Source organism: Phascolarctos cinereus, unplaced genomic scaffold (genome assembly GCF_003287225.1).
Source record: "Phascolarctos cinereus isolate Bilbo 61053 unplaced genomic scaffold, phaCin_HiC Scaffold_5;HRSCAF=322, whole genome shotgun sequence".
Lineage (NCBI taxonomy): Eukaryota > Metazoa > Chordata > Mammalia > Diprotodontia > Phascolarctidae > Phascolarctos > Phascolarctos cinereus.
Genome location: NW_027555958.1, coordinates 230,278,030 through 230,290,895, shown reverse-complemented (window position 1 = coordinate 230,290,895; position 12,866 = coordinate 230,278,030). Strand labels below are relative to the sequence as shown.

General features: G+C 48.6%; 1 protein-coding gene across 1 annotated transcript; it reads left to right on the top strand.

Moving 5' to 3' along the window:
• The first annotated feature begins 9 nt into the window (after positions 1-9).
• LOC110201276 (kelch domain-containing protein 3-like) lies at positions 10-12,786 on the top strand. Its single transcript, XM_020976802.2, is given in 16 exon segments — positions 10-116; positions 2,789-3,009; positions 3,188-3,358; positions 3,538-3,653; positions 3,837-3,908; positions 4,258-4,323; positions 4,325-4,472; positions 4,544-4,630; positions 4,811-4,919; positions 5,049-5,122; positions 9,623-9,773; positions 9,951-10,017; positions 11,256-11,360; positions 11,477-11,551; positions 11,640-11,757; positions 12,157-12,786. Coding segments are annotated over 15 exon segments (1,650 nt in total). The 5' UTR covers positions 10-116; positions 2,789-2,855; the 3' UTR covers positions 12,294-12,786.
• The last annotated feature ends 80 nt before the right edge of the window (positions 12,787-12,866 follow it).

Below are 12,866 nucleotides of genomic sequence, written 5' to 3'. Positions count from 1 at the left end.
CTACAGGCTCACTTGTGTTTGTCTTGTTGGGACCGGCCCGTCGGTTACAGCGGAACCAGATTCAGCCTGCTAGGAGCGCGCGGACCTGCGGGCCCCGCCCCGGCCCGGCCTGGCAGGTAGCAGGGAGCGGGGCTTGATGGGAGGAGGGTAGGGCAGAATTGGGAGGGACCGAGGCGGTGTACGTGGGGGAGGGGCTTTGGGTTAGGGGGATAGGGTGGAGGAGGGGCAGGGAGGGGTCACCAGGGTGGGGAGGGAGGGGGCATTAGGGTAGCGGGAGGAGAGATTGGATTGGTTTGGAAGGGGTGACTGTGAGACTAGAAAAGGCCTGGAGGGCGCCTGGGAAGAGGAAAGGAGGGAGAGGGGGAAGGGAGGAGGGAGACTGGGAGGCTCCCTGGAAGGAGGGGAAGACAGGGCAGTGTGGAAGGAGGGAGACCCTGAGGATTGTCGTAGGAGGGTCTGTCTGGGTAAGTGCGCGAGGGATGTAGTGAGAGGTGCAGGAGGTGGTGGGAGAAGCGTCTCCCAGGCTTGGAAGCCTCTGCCTCCGAGAGCTTGGCTTGTCCTTGTGCAAAACAACCTGTGTTTCCCTTTCCTCCCCTGATCGACATGAGTTGGGTTTTTTAAAAGTCCTTTTCCTTGGGGTCGTGAAGGGGAGGGAGTAATAATGATGAATAAAGATAATTTCTTTATGGGTCCAACAGCTTCTTCGTATTGCGGAGATAGGGAGTATATACATTTGGCGGAGGGATGTTGATGCTATTTTGGGTTGTAGTGTGTTAAGACCTGGAAGAGATTTGACCTTCGGCAAGCTGGGGAAGCATCGTTTCTCCCCCAGGCTTATGTGCGCCCAAGCCCTGGAGCAAGCTTGTCCCTTCCATTAGGTCTCCTTGGGCAAGGAAGGGATGATGTGCTTGAACCCAGCTCGCTCTCTTTGGAGATTGCAGTGCCACCTGGTGGGTGACCTTTCTTTCTGTTACTGGATTCTGGGCTGTTTCTAGTGCCTTGGATGTTTCCGGGGGTGGTAGGTGGGGAGATTTTTTTTTTTTTGGTCCAGACCTCTGATTTTTATCAGTGATAGAAACTCAGAATAAACTCTCAGAATTGGAAAGGACCTCGAAAGCCATCTAATTCAATGTGTACTTGAACAAGAATTCTCTCTGCAACATATGTAACAGATGGAATTGCCAGAATGACAGATCCTTTCACTGATGCATATACAAATTTGTCTGTAGTTTATATAATCTGAAATTTGCTTAGGACATTGAAGGGTTAAGTGATTTGCCCATAATTCCCCCAGATTATACAATGTGATCATAGATTTAGAGGAGGCAGGGACGTTGGAGGTCTTGTAGTCTCTCCTTTCTCCATTTTTCAGATGAGGAAATTGAGTGACTTGCTCTAGGTCAAACACTAGTAAATAGCAGAGATGGGATGTAATCAAATTTAACATAATAAAGTGGGATTTAATTTTCTTAAGAGTCAGTGCTCTTTCCATACTATGATTGCTCGAGTAGTACCGTTTTTAGACTCTCTCTCTTCTCTCTCTGTCTCTGTCTCTGTCTCTGTCTCTCTCTTTATTTATTTATTTATTTATTTTATTTATTTGTTTGTTTGTTTGTTTGTTTGTTTATTTACTTTGTCTAACGTGCTTTTGTAGTGTTAAATCCAGGTCCTCCAGACTCAAAGGCATATTATATCAGTTGCTTCCTCATACAAATATGGTGTTATCATTACCATCTTCTAGTTGGTGCTTAATAGTGCCTTGTTGAATCAAGATGAATTACCTACTTCCTTTGTTTGGTAGAATGTCTGAAGGACCTCAGTGTCTATGCCCAGGTCTAATTCTTAACCACCTGAAGGCTAACTTTGCTTTTCCTGTTTCCCAAATTCCCTGTAGGGGCCCAGTGGGGGGGAGGGGTGACAGCAGTTATTTTCTGCCCCTCAGACTAGTGGCTAGGCAAAAGCCTGTCCCTACCCCCACCCTGACAAGCTTGAGTTCCTGGTCCTGGCCAGGTTCCAGGTACATCTGTCAGGGGAGCTCCTTGTGCCCATGGGGAGTCCCAGGTTGCTCCAATTACAGAACCTGGTGGGAGGTGGCTGTCTCTGCCAAGCTGCCCCTAGTTATACTGAAATTTCCTGAGTCTGGGCACATTGTGTCCTCTCTGAGGTGCAACCAGGACAAGGACCCTGAAGAAGGAGGTGCCCTACCCATTCCAAGGGCCTGAAGCTTTTTTTCCTGGAAGTACCCGTGCCAGACTGTAGTGGGTTGTCTAGGCTGGCTATGTTATTAATAGCCCTGGGTATTTTAGTATCCCTGTCCCTACCTTAGAGAGTGCCCAGGATTCTTAAGAACTTTTGGCATTAAGAAGCTCAGCAACAGAGGCAATAGGACTTGTTTCTTATCTCTGCAGTTCCTAGCTGAGGAGGACACTGAATCATTCCAGGAGCTTTTCCCCATTTGGGGACAGTGTGTGGGATCCCTGGATCCCGGAAGTCCCCAGACATCCTGAGCCTTTGGTCAGTGTATTCTATGCCAATGAAGAATTAGGTCAGAGTTGCCCCGGGCTGTTGGGGAATTGGGGTAGGATCAACTCTGACCTCTGTAGCTCCCCTGAGGTGGAGGTAGTCAGTCATCTGGACTGTGACTGATCTTTCCAAAGAAGGATGGTGTGGGAGGGGTGCTAGAATGATAATTGCAAGCCAGAGGTAGTCAAAGCAGCGTCACTCTGAGTTGAGCATAGCACTGGCGACAGAGGTTTTGTCTAACGTGCTTTTGCCTGTGTTTGCACAGGTTGCAGAGACACCAGACAGGCTGGCCGTGCTGTGCGGGCATGTGTCTGTAGCCACATCGAAGGGGAATGTTACGGTGGACAGTGCACCTGGAGGGCGGGCCCCGCAGGGTGAATCATGCAGCAGTGTCTGTGGGGCACCGAGTGTATTCATTTGGAGGATACTGCTCTGGAGAAGACTATGAGACATTACGCCAAATTGATGTACATGTCTTCAATGCGGGTGAGTTAGGATTACACTGGGTGCTTGGGGAAAGGTAGGAACAAGAAGATGGAAAAGGCAGAGGGTTAGGGTCTGACAGACATCCGTCTAGGAGGAAGGGGAAGAATGGTGTTCTAACAGCTGGGGAAGATGGGTGAGGGCAGGAGGGTCGCCAGTCTGAACAGGGCTATGCCTGCAGTGTCTCTGCGTTGGACGAAGCTGCCCCCAATGCGGGCCGGTGGACAGGCTGGGGAAGTGCCCTACATGCGTTACGGACATTCAGCCGTCCTCATTGATGACACTGTCTACCTGTGGGGTGGACGAAATGACACAGAAGGAGCCTGCAATGTGCTCTATGGCTTTGATATCAGTGAGTATTGACTTAGCTGCTGAACTTTTACAAATTATGTACACATCTTGAAAGGAGGGGGGGGGGAGGGAGACCTGGTTAGAATATTGGGGGGCAGGTTCAGGAAGCACAGCTCTCAGGGGACAAGGCGATAGTGAAAAATACTGACCACTTAGACCCTGATGTTCCCTGCTCTTTAGATACTCACAAGTGGTTCACACCCAAGGTATCTGGAACAGTGCCTGGGGCCCGAGATGGACATTCAGCCTGTGTCCTGGGCAAGAACATGTATGTCTTTGGGGGCTATGAGCAGCTGGTAAGTCCATGAGGGAAAATAGAGGAGGTTGAAGAATATGTGGAGAAGGAAATGGAATTAGGAGTTTTTTGCTTGATTGCCGGATTCTGATGAGAATAGGGAATAACTTTTTTCCCTCTCATTTCCATTCCTTCCTTCCTCTCTGCTCTCCCTCTCTCCCTGAATTTCCTTTCCTTGGTTTAGGCTGACTGCTTTTCCAATGATATCCACAAGCTGGATACCAGCAGCATGACATGGACCCTCATTTCTGCAAAGGTCTGTACCTTTCTTTTCTCGGTGTAGATCTTTCTTTTCCATTTCTTGCTGAATGAATCATACAATAAAAGGGACCAGCTATATTCCTTAAAGCCCTTACCTTCTCCCAAACTTTGCCAATCCCTTTTCTTTTTTCCCTTTATCACCTGTGCTTGGTCCCCACTCCCATCCCAGTGGAGGACTTGAGAACCATAATGGATGGGAGGATAAGGGACTAGAACCTTTGATTTGAGAGTGACTGAGAAAGATAGCAGAATTGCTCATCTTGGGAAGGATGGTCACTTTATTTCTTAACTATCCATTTCAGTTCTTTTACTAATTCTTCCCTCCCTTTTTCCTCTCTTCCCAGGGCACTCCTGCACGTTGGAGGGACTTTCACTCAGCTACAATGTTGGGCAGCCGCATGTATGTTTTTGGGGGGTCGAGCTGACCGATTTGGACCCTTTCACTCCAATAATGAGATCTATTGTAACCGAATACGTATCTTTGACACGAGGGCTGAGGCCTGGTTGGAGTGTCCACCTACCCCACTGTTGCCTGAGGGCCGAAGGAGCCACTCTGCCTGTGAGTATCTCCCCCCACCTCAAATTCCTTTTCTAAACCACTCTCTCCTTAACATTCTTTTCCATTTCCAGTTGGGTACAATGGGGAGTTGTACATATTTGGTGGATACAATGCAAGGCTGAATCGGCATTTTCATGACCTCTGGAAGTTCAACCCAGGTAAAGGGGTTGTAGGAAGGTCTAGAATGTTGGAGTGGGTGAATCCGCAGTATAAGACTATAGGGATGTTCAGGGTCAAGCAGGGTAAGAAGAGTGGCTCCTAGGTAGTTGGCAGTCATTGAGGGAGTAGCTGGAATAGGGAGGGGGTTGAATTTGGTGTTCGCCACAACTTTTCCTCAGTGTCCTTCTCTTGGAAGAAGATTGAGCCTAAGGGAAAGGGGCCATGCCCCCGCCGACGCCAGTGCTGTTGCATCGTGGGAGACAAGATTGTCCTCTTTGGGGGTACTAGGTCAGGATGAGGGGGTATGTGGGAGGGTCTCTTGGGATCGGGGAGGGACATGAGGCCATAAAGCTTGTTTAGAGGGGTTTTGGTGGGATGTTCATCCCCTTATTATGATTTTCCTCTTGATGCCTGTAGTCCTTCTCCTGAGGAAGGCCTAGGAGATGAGTTTGACCTTATGGACCACTCCGACCTACACATTCTAGACTTTAGTAAGTGTTTCCACTCCCCAAACTTTTGCTAAAAGGGGCTCATTACTAGGACAGGAAAATCAGGGTTGTTGTCCTTCCTAAGCCCCTGCTCTGCTTTCTACCTCAGGTCCCAGCCTGAAGACCTTGTGCAAACTGGCTGTGATTCAGTATAACCTGGACCAGACCTGTCTGCCCCATGACATCAGGTACAGGAATAGAGGGGGAGAGAGGACAGGAATACCTGCTCCTTATGTACTGAGTTTTATCAAACCCTGAACCACCCATGTAGTGCTGTCTTAGATACTGTAGAGTTGGTGAGTATGGGTGCAAACATGTCTCTGCTTAGCCAGCTTACTGATAGTCTTAAAGGGAGAATGAGCCAGGTGGATATTACCATGCTGGCAGAACACAGGTTGTGCCTTTAGAGGCACTAGGGAAGTAAGTGAGCTTTACAACTTCAGGGTAATTATAAGCTAGATAAATTGTTCTTTGCTTCTTTCTTCTTGATTGCTTGCACCAGGCTCATGAACACACTTTACTCCAGGTGCCCAGACATTTGAATGTATAAACATGAGCAGGATACCAGTACATATGTGGAGGCGGAGAAAGTGGGTTGTATAGGGTTTAGTAATGGGTGGAGTTCAATTGCTGTTAAGCCTAGAAGGTCTATATGGAGGAGGGAAGGTATAAGTTGTTGGTCTTTACGAACCTTGAGGGATTGTGTTTGGTGTTAAGAGAATCTGTTTCTTGTACTGTTTACCTTTCTCCATTCTCTTGCCTTCTTCATGCCATTTATGGTTTTGCAGGTGGGAGCTGACTGCCATGACCACCAACAGCAACATCAGCCGCCCCATTGCATCATCCCATGGATAGGGGGAAGCCTTCATTGCCTTCCCTACTGGTCCTGCTGCTGTCCTTACCACCCCTTCCTATCATTTGTGAGCCTGCCACCATGGGCCCCTGGACTTTGTTCCCCTGCAGCTGGAGCTGCTGGACTAGGGATTTTTTCTGTGCTGTGAACTTTTGGAGGGGCAGCTGGGGGAGTGCTGGGGCCCTCCCTTATCCCTTCCCCCCTACCCTGGGGCTCAGCCCTCTCCCTTTGGTGCTCTCCCTGTCCATCTCCTCTTTCCCTCTGATTGTTCCTTAGCATCTGCCCTCTGGGGCATCCACATATTTTATGGGGTTTGAGGGAGGGAAGAGGAGGAAGCATCAGTACCTAAGCATAGCTCCACTGCCTCCTCCACCTTCAGGAGAAACCCTAAGCCCCACCTCCTCAACCCTGTCTGAGCCATGAGTGGTATCTGGGAGCTAAGAGGTGTACAGCTGTTGAAGTGAAGTCCTCTCTTCACCCTCCTTGGGGACAGCGGTGTCCACCAGGTGATCCCTTCCTCCCCTCATTCCTGACCCACTTACCCCCTCCAGGTTGTTACTGTTCCCTGAAAACCAGCCAGTGCGGATTTTATAAAAATGTGTACAAACCCCAAAGCAGTGTTGTCTGTTTGTGGGGCACATGGACAGTCCTTCCAGAGGGTGGAAGGATGAGATGAGGCAGTGGGTTTGATGCCCCCCAAAAAAGGGAGAGCAACACGATGGGGAGAAGCCACTGCTTTTCGGAAGGGAAGGGACCAAGACCGGAACTGGACCTTCAGCTTCTCATCAGACTAGAGCCAATCTGTCACCAAAGCCAATCAGTCTTTATTAAGCGCCTACAGTGTGCTAGATGTGGATACAAATAAAAAAGTGAGACAGTCTCTGCCTTCAGGGAGCTTACCTTCTGTTGGGGGGATACAACATTCATTAATACGTAAGTGCAAGATCTATGCAAAATAAATAAAAAGTGATTTCCAGGAGACAGGGCACCAACAACTGGAAATACTGGGAAAGGCCCCTGGGAGGAAGTGGCAGGTGAATGGATCTTAGAAGGGAGGTAGGGGTTTGGGGTATGAGGTGGGGGTGGGGAAGTGGTATAGCATTCCAGGTATAAAAGACAGACTGTGTGCAAAGACAGGGAGATGGAATATGAAACAAATCATATTTGGGAGATGGCAAGTAGGCCAGTTTTGGTGGAATATAGAACATGTGAAAGGGAGTTTAACATGTAATCAGCCTGGGAAAGTAAGCTTCGGCTACATTGAGAAGGGCTTTAAATGTCAAAAAAGGAATTTGTATTCTAAAGGCAATAGGGAGCCATGTAAAGCTTGCTGAGCAAAGGGATGGCATTGTCTTCAGGAATGTCATTTTAGCAGCTTTGGGGAGAGATGGCTTGGAGAGTAAGAGATTGAATGCAGGGAGACCAAGTAGGCTGATATATTGACCTAGGAGAAAAATGAGGGTCTGAATAGGCTAGTGGCCCTAGAAATGAAGGAAAGGGGATGGAAGAGAGTAGAGGCAAACTGAGTAAGACAAGGTAACTGACTGGATTATGTAGGGGTGGGGGGAAAGTGAGGACTCAGGGATGGTTCTGAGGTTTTGAACTTAGCTCATCAGAAGAATGGTGGTGCCCCTGACAAAATAAGAAAGTTGGATGGGGTGTTTTTAGGGAGAAAGATAACAAATTTGGTTTTGGATATGCTTGAGGGAGTCTGTGGGTCATTCAGGTAGGAAATGAATTGTCCTGCAGGTATTTGGGGATGTGGAACTGGAGCTCAGGAGAGAGAAAATGAGGGAGGATATGAAGTTTGCAGAAGTCATCTGCATAAAGCTGCACATTGAACCCATGATGGCTGATGAAATCAATAAAAAAAAATGGGACAAGTCATGGATGCTGATCATGCAAAGGAGACTGAAGAAGATTGGTTTGATAGGAAGAGAATCACAACAGCAGTCTAGTGCCACGGAAAACTAGTAAGAAAGTAGCTAGGAGGGGGCATCGGGGTGGCAAAGTGGATAGAGCACCGGCCCAAACACTTGACACTAGCTGTGTGACCCTGGGCAAGTCACTTAACCCTAATTGCCCCCCAAAAAGAAAAGCTAGGAGGAGATGGCCAGTAGCATCAAAGCCTCTACAGAGGTCATGGGTAAGGACTAAGAAAAGACCATTAGATTTCACCATAAAAAGATCCTTTGCTGTGTGACTCTGGACAAGTCACTTAACCCTGATTGTCTCACTAAAAAAAAAAACAAACCAGTTTCAGTTAAGTGGTGGGAACAGAAGATAAGATTTCAAGGGATTGAAGAATGGAGATGAGAATAAACATCTAAGAATTTGGCTGCCAAAAAAGGATAAGATGATAGTTTTAGAATAGGGTCCAGTGAAGGAAGAGGAGGGAACAAGTATTAAGTTCCTACCATGTGCTAGACACCGTACATTTTACAAATATTACCTCATTTGATCCTCACAACAGCTCTGGGAGGTTGGTGCTATTATCCCCATCTTACATACAGTGGAAGAAATGTAAGCAGGGGTTAAGTGATTTGTTCCAGGTGACTCAGTGACTGAGGATGGATTTGAACTCAATTCTTCCTGACGCCAGGCCCAGGCTCTCAGTTCACTGTGCTATAGGGAAAGTGCCAGTGGTTAAGAAGAGATGGAAAATTAGGGATTGGGAGCAGATGCTCACAGAAGGGCCTGGATCAAGTTGAATGGCTGGCAGTGGAGAGAATGGGGGAATGATATTAAGGATTTGAAATGAGGAGTTGGGAAGCTCTCCACAGGTGGCCTCAGCTTTTCCAGTGAAGTTGGGGGTGAGGCTATTTGTTGACAGGAAATGGGGATGGGGGGGGATTCGAGGTTTGGACTAAAGTCCAAGGGAAGTGTGATGGAATCATCTGAAGAAGAGTAAAGGTTCAGCTGCCATAGAATAACAAATCTGTAGATGACCCAATCAGGGTGACTGTGTGTAATTTCCTCCAGCTGTGTTTGGCAGCTCAAAAGTAGGAGTAGGGAAGGTGAATGAGGCCAAGAGCCCCAAGTTTGCGCGGCAGAAAAGGAAAAAAGGCAATAGCACAGGTTTTAAGGGTAGACGCAAGCGCAAAGCTTAACTGGGTGAGAAGCCCACGAGGCCAAACACACGTGACCCACCCTCTTCACCTACCGAAGTAAGGCAGTCACAGCAAGGGGACTGGCAGAAGGGCCGGGAGCCTCCCCTTCTCTCTACTCTCGTTGACCTATTTCGATCAAAAGGTCATCCGCGCGCAGGAGCCGGGCGAGCGCCTGCATCCTCTCCTCCAGCTTTGCGGAGCCGGGTCAACTTCCGGGTGACGCTTCGCTCTGGCGGCGGAAGTAGTGTCGGCGCTGTTTGGTGAGGGGTCTTTTTTAGATGCCGAAGGCGGGGAAGTCGCGCCGTTCGGATGCTCGAGTCTCCTGCTCTGGCCGGCCTCGGCCTCGGGAGCTCGATGGCGGCGGGACCAAGGCCGGTGGGTCCGGAGACACCGAACGGGGAGCCTGGAGTCTTGGCGTGGGGGGTGAGGGTGAACGAAAGGGAAGCGGAGCCCGGGCCGGCGCAGGTGAGGTCGGGGCTGGGGTGCAAGCCGAAGGCCACCCCCGAGCGACCGGCGCCCCGTCTCTGCCGCTCCTTTCAGATCTGGCCGCCATGTCCTTTGAGGAGCTGTTGGAGCTTCAGAGCCGGGTGGGGACCAAAATGTACCGACAGCTGGTGGCGGAGACTCGACCTGAGCATCAGCCGCGGAAGGCAGCTCCCACTCGTGATCGGGGGCCCGCAGAGAAGCAAAGGTGGCGGGGGGGGGGGGGCCCGCGGGACAGGTGCCTGGGTCTAGGGACACGCCCAGCCCTGCCTGCCCAGCAAGCCTTGACCTCCCAGGATGGCAGGGTTGGTTGGGTTGGGGGGAAGACGCTGAGTGGTTTTACTTGGTGTTGCCCTAATTCCTCCTTTCTTTCTGCCACCCTCAGGCCCTTGGAAATGTCTTCGAAGACTCGAGTGCCGTTTTTGCGACAGGTTGTCCCTGTCAGAAAGAAGGTGGGGTCCCTTGGCCGTCCCGGTAGTAGAGCAGACAAAAATCAGCTCATCCGTGATAAGATTCCCACAGGCAGTTTGTTTGGGTGGGGACAGCAAGAGGATAGGGCTGATTCTACTCCTCTGTTTCATTAACACAATTCATTGAATGACTACTGTGTGCAGAGCAGAGTTTCTGTCTTTTAAGTTTTGAAATGATCTCCAGTCCTTCTTCTTTTCAGTTACCAAGTTCTGTTGATTTTACTTGTGCTGCATTTTTCACATCCTTTCCCTTCTGACTGGTAATTGTCCATTGCTACAGATTGTGGTGGCCACCTGCCTGGACTGGTAATAGTTTTCTACTATGTCTTTCTTGCCTCCACTTCCTGTTTCTCTGATTCATCCTTTATATTGGTGCCAGACTTAATACCTTCTGTATGGAAGAATCCATTCATATTTTAGAAATCTCTAGTAGTTCTCTACCATCCCACTGAGTAAAAAGCCCAGCCTCCTTTACCTGCCATTCAGTGCCCTTGATAAACTGGCACCATCACATTACTCCTCTTGATACACAAAACACCTGAACTGGATCACTCTGCCTCCAAGCAGACTATGCTTTCTTACATTCATGCTTTTGTTCATGGTGTTCCTTATGCTTAAAATATCCTCCTTTTCTCTTCATCTGTTAAATTCATACCCATCTTTTAGAACAGGGTTCTTAACCTGGGGTCTATGAACTTGTTCTTAAAATATTTTGAAGACTGCATTTCAAAATAAGTGTTTCCTTTGTAATCATAAGTCTTTCATGCATTTAAAAACATTCTAAGAAGGGTTCCATAGGATTCACTAGACTGCCAAAGTCCTTTTGTGCCATGACACAAAAAAGGTTAAGAGGTCCTACTTTAGAGTTTTATCTCAAAGTCCACTTCCATCCAAGAAACCTTTCCTGCACATAACCTACTATTTCCCCTCTCCTTTAATGACTTTTCATCCTTGGACCTCAAAATATAATCTCTGAAATGTTTACCACATAATTTTGTGCATTATTATCTGTGTTTGTGTTTTATCACCCTACCTCCCAGCCCGTTTATAGACTACGAGTTATGTGAAGAGACTTTAGAGACTTTTTCTAAACTTTGTATTTTCCTCAGTGCTATGTAGAAAATAGCCACCTAATGGATGAGTGGCCGTTTTCCACAGTCTTTTTGGGCAAGATGGAAGAAAAAGGATGATCTTGCTTCTCCTTTTGATATCCTTCACAGGTAGCCCGGGACCCTCGATTTGATGATCTGTCAGGGGAGTACAATCCTGAAGTGTTTGAGAAGACATACAGATTTCTGAATGAATATCGTGCAAAGGAGAAGGAGGTACGAACAGGGACTGCTTTGGGAATTGAGGAAGTTGGGTAGACCTGAGTCTGACTCATGGGTAAGAGGTATACTGGTGGGTCTGGTTATACCTAACTCTGGTCTCAGCTCTGCAGCTGGTGGCAAAGCATCTGAAGAAGAGCAAGCCAGGAGAAGAACAGGAAAAGCTGAAGCAACTACTCTTTCGAATGGTGAGTAGCAGAAGACATTCAGACATATCTTCTGTATGACCCCCCTCCTTTCCGGAGACAGACATAATTTCACCACTCTTCCTCCCAGGACCAGCAGGAGGCTGCTCAGCAGGAGAAGAAGAGGCAGCAAGAGCAGCGCCTGGCCCTAAAACAGGAACAGAGAGCCCAGGCCCGGCAGGGCCATCGGCCCTACTTCTTGAAGAAATGTGAGTAGAGGAAATAGCCTCTCAGGCTTTAGTGTGTCTGTTGTGTAACTGATCAAGTAGATCATGTCTATTGGTAAAAACCCACACGAAGAAGGACCCTGCTAGTGGAGATGGCGAGAGACCTTTGTGTGAAGAACAAGTTGTCAGTAGTGGGTATAGGTTAGGTTCTGTGTGTTGCTTGTATCTGAAGTAGGGCCCAAGAGGAGAGAATGAAGGAAAGGGTCTTCTGATAGAGGATGGTAGGAGGGACCCACATGATCTTATGGGACCAGAAAGAGTGAGGAATGGGCTGGGCCAGCACACCCCCTTGGGCTTTTAAAACTCACTGGTGTAGCTAAACAGCGGCTTGGGAGATATGGCCGTAACTCACGCTTTTTCCCTGATTCTTCCTAATATTAGCTGAACAGAGGCAGTTGGCGCTGGCTGAGAAATACAAGAAGCTAAAGCGAAGCCAGAAGTTGGAGAGTTTCTTGAGCAGAAAGAGGCGTCGAAATGCTGGAAAAGACCGAAGACGGCTGCCCCTGGGCAAGGATTAAAGGGGGTCTAGTCATCTGCCCCTTCCCAGCTTGGCCCCTTCCAAGGGGGCTAAATGCCCGTGGAAGCAGTCCTGGAGTGAGCTTAGTGCTTGGTGGTTCAGCTCCTCTACAATTGGTTGATTACCTCAGGGCCTGGGGCATGGTGACAGTGGATGGATCTGGTCAGCCACCGTGCTGCTGTTGTCAGGCTGGGGTCCCTGGGTTATCATTTAGGCAAAAGGAAGAAAGGAAAATACTTGAGACAGATTGGCTTAGTCTGGCTTCATGTGCATTCCTCAGATCAAACCTGGCTCTCTCTTTCCTGAGGGAAGGAAATGCCTTTTCAGGGGGGCAGCTTTGGTGTAGAAGGAAGAACCATCGTGAAAGGCTTAAGTCAGTGAGTACCCTGGCGGTCATACCCTGCTTCCTGGGCCAGGCTTAAGGAAGGCTCATGAATTCTGTTCCTGCACTTGTAGTAGGATACTGTAAACACTTCTATAAACATTTGATCTCATCCTTTGTCTTGTTTTGTTTCTTACCAAGTTTTTAAGGGTGGGGGGGAATAAGAGGTGTCCATGTAGTTATTTGAGTCTT